The 10,920-nt window shown below is 38.5% G+C and overlaps 1 protein-coding gene across 1 annotated transcript; it reads left to right on the top strand.

The window, feature by feature from the left end:
• Nucleotides 1–6,067: 6,067 nt before the first annotated feature.
• On the top strand, nucleotides 6,068–9,190 carry LOC127123199 (uncharacterized). The gene is made up of 2 exons (XM_051053444.1): nucleotides 6,068–6,895; nucleotides 9,170–9,190. Exons 1-2 carry the CDS (start codon nucleotides 6,068–6,070, stop codon nucleotides 9,188–9,190), a joined length of 849 nt encoding a protein of 282 aa, XP_050909401.1.
• The last annotated feature ends 1,730 nt before the right edge of the window (nucleotides 9,191–10,920 follow it).

Here is a 10,920-nt window from a genome sequence, read left to right as displayed (position 1 = left end):
TGTTGAAAGTAACTCAAGTCATTCCCTTGTGTTGACTGATCACCCAGATAGAACCCACAAAGTGTCTTGGATGATATTCAAGCTTCTTGGATCTAATTCTGATTGACATAATGAAATGCAATATGAAATGTTAAATGACCTAACAATGAATGCATGAATGAGGGGGGAAAATTTGAGGTGCTACAATACGAAGTAGCGGATTATTCAAGCACATCAAAGGTGGCAGTTTCAATACTTGTTAACTCAAAGTTAGAAGAGTGTGACATGAGCCTTAAGCAATAGAGAAGGAGTGGGACTAGAATATTCCTACCCCTATTCTGAGTATCTTTGGGCATGGGACTTATGACCCAGTGCTCATCGTATTCACCTCTATTCATAGACTTTAGCACAATTCTAACCATAAGATTAACAAGTCTATCTTCACAAAGCAAAAACAAGCAAAAGCAATGACGACGTCAACAATTTATCAATCATGAATCAAGTTATACGATACGAGCCTTAAGAAATGGAGAAGGAGTGGGACTGAAGTATTCCTACCCTTATTTTGAGTATCTTTGGGTATGGGACGTATGACCTAACGCTCATCGTATTCACCTCCGTTCATAGACTTTAGTGCAATTCGAATCTAACGATTGATAAGGTCTTCATCATTGCAAGAAACAACTACAAAGACTCTTCTTCCTCCACTTAAAGTTTAAGACAAGAGTTATATGCCACGAGCCTTAAATGGTAAAGAAGGAATGAGCCTTGAGCCTTCCTACACTCATTCTGGATATCTTTGGGTGTGAGACGTTTGGCTCATTGCTTATTGAAATTCTGGCGTAGTCAGAATTCAGATGTTCTACTCCAAGTCATGACATCTGATCCAATATTGTAACTAACATAGCAAGACAGTTAACACATTAAACCCTGTACTAAATCACGCTTTCACATATGTCACGACATCTCCTTCTATGTCACCCTAGAACGAAGGAACCCCTAGTCCTGTGCATCAGGTATACAACCTCAGTAGAGATCAATCATCGTTCTCACTTCTGTTGTTTTCCTACATAGTTATCTGCATGATGTCTTAACATTGATCATCTGTTACATTATTCCAGTGTGCTTGCCTTTTACTTGTATTTCCTGAAATAAAGGTTGAATACATTAATCTAATTACCACTTATTAGATTGCTAACAAATAGGCTCTTTGTTAGGTTCATTAATTGTAGGGTAGTAGTTGGTTTCCTGGATTTTAGCTCAGCTGTTGGATTCCTAAAGAATAGCCTGAGAAAAATACTGAAACAGAAAAAAACTAATCATCCTACACTTTAGCACATGCTGTCAGGAACGAATGTCACAACATTCAGTTTGACAGTCAGAACATATACATCATGTTGATTCTGTTATGTTCTTGAGAGACAGACTGTGCTAAATTTTTTGTACTGTAAAAGACCAACCAGTCTCTAGTTCAGTATCAGCCTACATGGTCAACTGTCTAGACATCCAGTTTGACAGTTTCACAATGATCCTTTGGCCAGGTCTGTTTTCACTTGAAAACCAGACTTAAATATATACTGAACTGAAGCATAAAAACCAATGTGCCTATTATTCAGTATATGCAGTCAATGATGAATGTCACGACATTCTGATTGACATACAACCAGAAGGCTCTGTATCAGGTCTGTTATTATTTTGGTAGGCAGACTGAAATACAAGCTTAGTTATGGCATACAGGATTATAACATATGCAGAAGGAAAACAAACACAGGAAATTGTTAACCCAGTTCAGTCCAACATGACCTACGTCTGGGGGCTACCAAGCCAGGAAGAAGATCCACTATCAGCAGTATTAATTCAGAGTTAAACTCCCCCATTTACAACTCTTCACTTAATCCCTACCCAATGCAAGCTATACCTAGGAACTCCTATATAGAAACCTCCAGTTTCCATTCCTATCACTACAAATACAATGTAATGTTAAACCAACTTGAACTTGCTTCACAGCTTCATTCAAGAACATAATCACTCTTGCCTACAGGCTTTGAGTTACAAATACTCTCAGCTTTTACCACTGAGAAACACATGGTAACCTTCCCATAGATTGGGAGGTTTACCTCACACACACCCCTAAATTTTCATTCTATGAGGCTTACAAAAACTAGGTTACAATATGCTATTTATAACCTAATCACCCACTTGGATTTGGGCCTTCAGAAATCGCAGCAAACTTGTTCTTTGCTGTTACAAATTCAGCAGAAACTTTCTGCTACAATCAAGGTCTTTAATCCTAAAATCTCTCCATATATATCTCCTTATTTTGAGCCTATATATATTCTGATTGAGTCTTTAAGACCTCCACATGGGAGTTAGGATATTCACCAAATATCCTTACTAATCCCAGAATATATACTGAATTAATTAATTCAGTTTTCTACACATGTACGATGTCACAGGCATGATGTCGTGACATCGTACATGACATGTTGGTCCAGATGTTGAACTTCTTCAACCCAACATATTAAAAAAACAGAGATGATTACATTATTTGTTTTACAAAATTAATGCCAATTCTAAGGTATTAACACTTATCGTATCCACCTTTACCCATAGACTTTAGTCTGATTCTCATCCAGTAACTATCAAGTCTATCCTTTCTTCATTATCTCCATTCTATTCAAATCACTTCAATCTCAATCATCTATTTCTTCTTTTGCCTCATCAATTATCTTGTTTTCAGCTTTAGTGGGATGAACTACGAAAGCTCTGATTTCCTTATTGCACTATAAGGGTACGTAGGCAGGAGAACCAAATTTCTTCGCGAGCTATCTTATTTATTAATCCACCTTCTCTATCCCATGAATCACTCTCCATTCATACAATCAATACCATCCTTTTGAGATCAATCAAACTTCTCCTTGGACTCCTTGTCTATCCTTTTAGGACGATAACGACAGTCCACCTCCTCAATCGAGAGTTGTTTGGCTCTCATCCCAAACATTTAATTCATTCTTTTTCGGATAACACGCCACTTTGCTCTTCGATTAAGAGTCTACCCTTCTCTTGGATCCAAGCTACTATCCTGATTTGATCTCGAGTTGTCGATTCCCCAGCAAGTGACACACAACTCTTTGCACTCTAGTACTACAAATGATAATACGTAGGCACGAGGATGCGAATCTTCGGCGAGCATATTTCTAAATATTCCTCTTTCCCCTTAGGGCATCATTCATATCTTCCACTATCCATTTTCTACCTTCGATCATGAATCGTTCACCTAGTGACATAGTGTCTCTTTGACATCCAAATACACTTTCCTTGGAATTCCATACATACCCTTTTAGGACGCCTAAAAAATAGTTCTCATTTCATACCTAGAGTTGTTTGGATCTCATCCCAAACATTTAATCCCTTATTTTTTAGCCAAAACCCTACAGTGGCGGCCTGCTAGTCCACGTATCGGTTAACGATGTTTCCCTCTATGGTAGAAATCTCACTCCTCTTATGGATTCCAATACACTTTCCTTTCGATTTCAAATAATATTTCTTCTGTCACTTATCATCAGATACCCAATTCTGTGACATCGGTCACTTCATTCCATTCATCTCCATAATACAGTCATAATCTACCTTCCTTCACTCCATGTGATATACCAATTATATTTGAGCCAAATACACTATACCTTTGTGCTCTATCTTGTACCTCCTTGTGAACCAAGAGTTGTTTGGCTCTCATCCCAAACACCTAATTCCTCTCTTTTCAGTTGTACCAGTACAGTGATATAAGTGCTCTACGCCATCACTTGTTGGTTCATACCTGTTTACTCTTGGGTTCACGTCGTCACCCCTTTCTGTAGTTCAAATAGTATTCTTTGGTTGAGACCGTACTTCTATCACACTTTCTTTCCACCTCTTGCCTCTAGTTCCTTGAACTACGAAGCTCTGAATTCCTCATTGCACTATGAGGATACGTAGGCATTAGGACCCTAATCCTCACCGAGTACTCTATCTATTTCCCTTACTTTCCCCCTATTCTTTCGCGAGTAATCTTTAGATAACACCTATTCCAGCGAGAACAATCCAAATGGTTCCCATGGAGTACCATGGATGTTTGGGGTGTTAATACCTCCCTCTTGCATAACCGACTTCCTTACCCAGTATATCTCTTTCCCTCGGGTTTTATCGATGTTTTCCCTTTCCTCTGGGGATAAATAAATTTCGATGGCGATTCTGTTGTATGTTCGAGCGTGCGATACGTTCGGGTATATTTCCGCTAGCTTCAGACAGCCACCGTGATTCCTATGGTGTACTCGGAAAAAACGTAATGCATTTTGTTTTCTCCATCCCTCGCCCTCTCCCGAGACAAGAGGATAGCTTGTAAAGGCCCCCATGTTTAAAAGTATTATGTGAATAAATAAAAAGTACTTTTTTGCATGCAAAAATTTTGTTCCCTTTCTTTCAGTTATTTTCCTTTTTCACTAAAAACAACGAATTGGCAAAAGATTTCTATTCTTTTCTTCTTTTCCCACTTCTTTTTAAAAAAAATCATACTAAAATAAGCTCATCATATGCAGAGCAAATAAAACCATTGATTACGACACGGCTAAAATCAACTATGAATCTGGACTTCCAATCAACCAAGCTGAAGACGACAGTGAGGAAGATTGTGAATTACCGGCTGAACTAGCACGGCTCCTTGAGCACGAAGAGAAAGAGATTCAGCCATACAAAGAACCAGTGGATGTCATTAACTTGGGTTTTCAAATTGACAAAAGAGAAGTAAAAGTTGGGGCATCTCTTGCCGAGCATGTACACTCCGAGTTGGTAGAATTGTTGCGTGAATATGTTGACGTCTTCGCTTGGTCGTATCAAGATATACCAGGGTTAGACACCAACATTGTTGAACACCACTTACCACTCAAGCCTGAATGTCCTCAGGTCAAGCAGAAGCTCAGAAGGCCCATACTCGATATGGCACTCAAGATCAAGGAAGAGGTTAAGAAGCAGCTAGAGGCTTGCTTCTTAGCCATTTCTAAGTACCTGCAGTGGGTTGCTAATATCATTCCAGTTCCGAAGAAGGATGGGAAAGTCAGATTGTGTGTATACTATCGAGACCTCACAAGAGAGAGCCTAAAGGATGACTTCCCTTTGCCTCATATTGATGCTTTGGTCGACAACACAACTTAATTCTCCGTGTTTTCTTTCATGGATGGGTTCTCCGGGTCCAATCAGATAAAGATGTCACCAGACGATATGGAGAAGACAACTTTTATCACACCTTAGGGAACTTACTGCTACAAAGTCATGCCATTCGGCTTGAAGAATGTAGAGGCAACATATCAGTACGCCATGGTAACACTATTTCACGACATGATTCATGAAGAGATTGAGGTTTATGTGGACGACATGATTTCCAAATCCAGAACTGAGGAAGATCATCTGGTAAACCTGAGAAAGTTGTTTGTGAGACTCCGAAAGTTTAAACTGCGTATGATTCCGGCTAAATGTACTTTTGGGTTTCATAGTCAGTCAGAAAGGTATTGAGGTTGATCCCGACAAAGTTCGAGCCATCTAAGACATGCCAGCTCCCCGAACAGAAAAAGAAGTCTGAGGCTTCCTTGGGCGACTTAATTACATCTATAGATTCATATCTCACTTGACGGTTACCTACAAACCCATATTCAAATTTTTGAGAAAGAACCAATCGATTGCATGGAACAACGATTGCCAAGCGGCCTTCGATAAAATAAAAAAGTACTTGCAAGAACCACCAATCTTGGTACCACTGGTTGCTGGTAGGCCACTCATTATGTACCTCACAGTACTTGAGGAATCCATGGGTTGCGTTTTGGGTCAACACGACGATACAGGAAAGAAAGAACATGCTATCTACTATCTCAGCAAGAAATTCACTGAATGTGAGACCCGATACTCACTTTTAGAGAATCCTTATATTGCTTTGACTTGGTCTGCTCAAAGCCTCAGACAATATATGATTTGCCATACTACTTTACTAATATCCAAGATGGATCCGATAAAGTATATATTCGAAAAGCCTGTTGTTACTGGTAGAATCGCCCAATAGCAAATGTTGTTAATCGAGTACAATATACAGTATGTGACCCAGAAAGCAATAAAAGGGAGCATTCTGTCTGACTATCTTGCTCACCTGTCTATCGAAGGGTACCAACCGTTGAGGTTTGACTTTCGAGATGAAGCTATCATGTTTATCAGAGACTTCACTATGCCAGGCTTCAAGGTAATCCCTAAGGAAGGCCCCGAACTAGGATTGCGATGGACACTCGTGTTTGACGGTGCTTCCAATGCTCGAGGTCATGGTATAGGTTTCGTCATCACTTCTCCATCTGGTTTCCACCTTTCCTTTACGGATAGATTGTGTTTTGATTGCACTAACAACATGGCAAAATATGAAGCATGTATCTACGCTTTAGAGGCGGCAATCGACTTGAGAATCAAGATTCTTGAGGTATTCGGTGATTCAACTTTGGTAATTAGTCAGGTGAAAGGCGATTGGGAGACTCGGGATAGCAAGTTGATACCTTATAAAGAGCATATCAGAAAACTGATACACTATTTTGATGAAATCTCCTTTCACCATATTTCTAGGGAAGAAAATCAGTTAGCCTCTGCTCTAGCCACATTGGCATCTATGTTCAAAGTAAAATGGAAGAATGAAGCACCATCCATCCAGATTTACCACTTAGAGGAACCAGCACATTGCCTTGCAATTGAGGCTGATCCTGACGATAAGCCGTGGTTCTACGACATCAAAACATTTCTGGAGAAACAACAATATACCGAGGGTATATCCATTACCGATAAGAAAGCTCTGAGAAGATTCTCTTCCAAGTTCTTCCTAAACGGGGATGTACTATACAAGAGGAATTATGATTCCGTACTGCTCAAATGCGTGGATAGACACGAAGCTAGTACAATCATAAAGTCCATACACGAGGGCTGCGAGGGTGTACATGGGAAGGGTCCTGCTATGGCCAAGAAGATCCTTCGGGCTGGTTATTATTGGACGACGATGGAGGTTGATTGCTACAATTTTGTGAAAAGATGCCATAAGTGCCAGATATATGGTGACAATATCTTAGTGCCACCAACTCCGCTGAATGTTCTAACTTCTTTGTGGCCCTTTTCCTTGTGGGGCATCAATATGATTGGGATGATAGAGCCCAAAGCCTCCAATGGACATCGATTCATCCTAGTCACTATTGATTACTTCACAAAATGAGTCGAAGTTGCTTCGTATACCAACGTCACTCGACAAGTGGTTACCCGGTTTATCAAGAAAGAGATAATCTGCCGCTATGGGATACCTAGCAAGATCATCACTGACAACGCCAGTAACCTCAATAACACTATGATGAGGGAGTTGTGCGAAGAGTTTAAGATTGAGCACCATAACTCTTCACCATGTTGTCCCAAGATGAACAGCAACGTAGAAGCAGCTAACAAAAATATTAAAAGAATCGTCCAGAAGATGGTCAAGACATACAAGGATTGGCATGAGATGTTACCCTTTGCTCTACATGGTTACAAAACCTCAGTCCTCACATCCACTGGGGCAACTCCATACTCTCTGGTTTATGGAATGGAGGTTGTCCTACCGATCAAAGTCGAGATTCCTTCACTTAGGGTCATCATGGAAGCTGATCTTGATGAAGCTAAATGGGTTCAATCCCGATATGATCAGCTGAATCTAATTAAAGAGAAGCGTTTGACGGTCGTCTGTCATGGTCAGTTATACCAAAGATGTCTCAAACAAGCTTTTGACAAGAAGGTTCTTCCTCGTGCGTACCATGTTGGAGACCTCGTGCTTAAGAGGTATTCTTCCATTCACTCAGACCCGCGAGGCAAATGGACTCCCAACTATGAGGGACCTTTCGTTGTCAAAAAGGCCTTCTCATGTGGGTCTCTAATCCTCACAACAATGGATGGGGAAGATTTACCTTCGCCAGTGAATGCAGACATAGTAAAAAAATATTATGCCTAAAAAAATGATGAAAGCCCGCTAGATTAACCTTCGCAAGGTGAATCTAGGAAAAAATGGCTATCCTGATGGACCAAAAAATGATTTGTCCATGCAAAAGTTAGGGAACACATATGAAGCTCGCTAAGCCAAAAACCCAAAAGGGTGGCTTAGGCAAAAAGGAGCATCCTGGTGGACAAAAAGAATTGAAAGATCCAAGAAAAAGTTAGGGATAAAGGCATTGACTATGATCCTTGAGCCCATATGCTACAAGCTAGATATCAAAGCGTCAAGGACCGATTCAATCACCGTCAGCTGAAGCAAGGTCTTGGGATTCAGATTATATGGTAGACTAAGGCCAATGCTGTAATCAATGGAGAAAAATATACAAAAATGTTTCCCATTGCCATTTCAATTTTCGCAACATCCTCATTAAGGGTGTCTGCATCCTTGTACTCACCATATGTACATATTCTATATCAATAAAATTCAGTTATTCCATCAAACATGTTATTTTATGTTTTGTATTCAAAATAATTGGCTTGTCTTACTCACATAATGCTTTAAAATTCCGGGGAATAATAAAAAGCTACACTAAAGAGAAACACTTTACATTACGGTTGAAACCCGATAAACCTGATAGGTGATCAGTGACTCAATAGTGGTGTTACTTGGATACCTATGACGTTCAATTAGCTGGGACACCGTGGGGGTTCCAGCCTTTCAGTGTTCCTTAATAGGCAGGGAATTCCGTAATGGCTATGTACTATTTGGTCACGTATCTTTTAATCTTATCTTTAAATTCAGTTGCTTCTGATGAATAGTTGATGAAGCATGAAAACAAGAAACACAAAGCTAAAACAGTCAGAACCTTGACCACGCCAGTTTCTGGCTTGATATATTCAAAGTCTTCAGCTAAGTACCTAAACTTCAAAATCTTCAGAGTCTTCAGTAAGAACCTCGACCACATCAGTGTCTGGCTTGAGATCTTCATAATCTTCAGTTAAGTAACAAAACTTCAGAATCTTGCCATTCTTCAGAAGCTTGATAACCAGAGTCACATCCAAAAGCAGAAACTGAGAGAACATTGTAGTAACAACATGGCGTCTTTCCAAAACCTCTCAAGAGTGAATTGGTACATAAGAAAAAGAATATTATAGCATTAACATGGCGTCTTTCCTAACTTTTCAGAGTGATACATCGCAGAAGTGAAATTCAGAACAAATGTTTAGAAATTGATGACGTCGCATGTCATGAACTTAGAATCAGAACTGGCTATTAAAGTTACACAATAACAAACCGTTAGAGTACCAAAATTGTTCTCACACAAATACTACATTGTTATCATTAAAAATAAAGATATAGATACAAAACCAAATATTGTTCTAACAGTTCCAAGTTCCTCCCTGAACCTAAGACTCATCATCAGACTGAAGTCCCAGACTCGTCATTGATCCCCTCTCTAAACCAATAATGCATCACTAGATTGAAGTCCATACATCGCCAATAAAAGGCCACAATGAATAGTTCCTCTCTGAACTAATCACCTCGACATAATTCAATATAAGTATTAAACATCACCAATATAAGGCCACAATAGTGATTCCTCTCTAAACCACACATCGCAATATAACTCAACAATTTTCGTCTTCATGAGCCCCTCAACACAAAACTTATCATAATAATACACTTATATAATTACTCAACAATGGTTATCCACAGGGTAAAAACATCATTCCACACAACAATCAATATTTAACAAGTCTACTTAGAACTCCACAAAACTCACAATAACTTTAACACTTTTTATTCAAAATTAAGAGTCATCAGATGTATTCTAACCTTAACTCATAATAACTCTAAACAAAATCAACTCAACTCTAACCAGTCAGATAACATGGAACTTAACTATAAACATATCAAATTTAATTCCAAACAACTAAATAACTCAAATTCAACTCATTTGGTTCTCAAATATAACTTTAATATATCATATAGCTCAGAACTTACCTCTTTTAATTATATATAACTCAAACTCAACTTTAAAATATCAGTTACCTTCAACTCTAACTCTAAGCACGTCAATGGACTCTAAACATATCAATCCAACTCTGAATAGCTCAAACTTAAGTTCTTTATAATTATTTCAATTCGTTAAATTTCTAAAGGGTTTCCCAAAACTCTGGCCTTAACTCTAAAATTGTCTTGCTTCAGAATAACACCAAATATTATAGACTCGTGATTAAATTATGAAACCCTCTAGTTTAAAAATTATTTAAACCCTCTTTCAAACACAATTGATTAAATCTCGACCGTAGTTGCGAAACTCCAGTTCTATTTGTTTTAGTTCAACCATACCATAGTATTTCTTGCATAAAATCTAAAATAGAATATCTAACTTAAAAATAGCACCATAAATTATATATATCAGACAAAATTATGAAACTCTCCAATTTAAAATTTTGTTAAACCTTCTTTCTAACGCAACTGACCGCACCTCAAACAAACTTACGAAACTTAAGTTACGTGTGAAACAAGTTGACCAACGTATGACTGAAATTTGACTATGCCTCAGGTATAAAAATCAGAGAACTGCTACTATTGTATCACTCCTCGACCCAATTTACCCACTTTAATAGAAAGATTATTGCGTTAGTTTTCTAACACAACTAAATTCACCTCAAAAGAACTTATGGAACTCAACTTACGCATGAAACAAGATGATTAATCCCCTTCTATGTCTATATGTGATTTTCTGATAAATTTTCACGAGAATTTCACCCCAAACCCTATTTCTTCAACCTAGACCTAATCCAATTTAGTTTTGAACATGAATGATCATATCTACTCATCTATACACAAGTTACAACTCATAGTACTCAAATCATACAGAATTTAACACATCAAAGCACATAGATTTAACGTTCAAAGCATTGAGTCAA

The sequence above is a fragment of the Lathyrus oleraceus genome, chromosome 2, assembly GCF_024323335.1.
Source record: "Lathyrus oleraceus cultivar Zhongwan6 chromosome 2, CAAS_Psat_ZW6_1.0, whole genome shotgun sequence".
NCBI lineage: Eukaryota > Viridiplantae > Streptophyta > Magnoliopsida > Fabales > Fabaceae > Lathyrus > Lathyrus oleraceus.
Note: the sequence above shows the minus strand (reverse complement) of the source record. Positions and strands in the feature narration are given on the sequence as shown.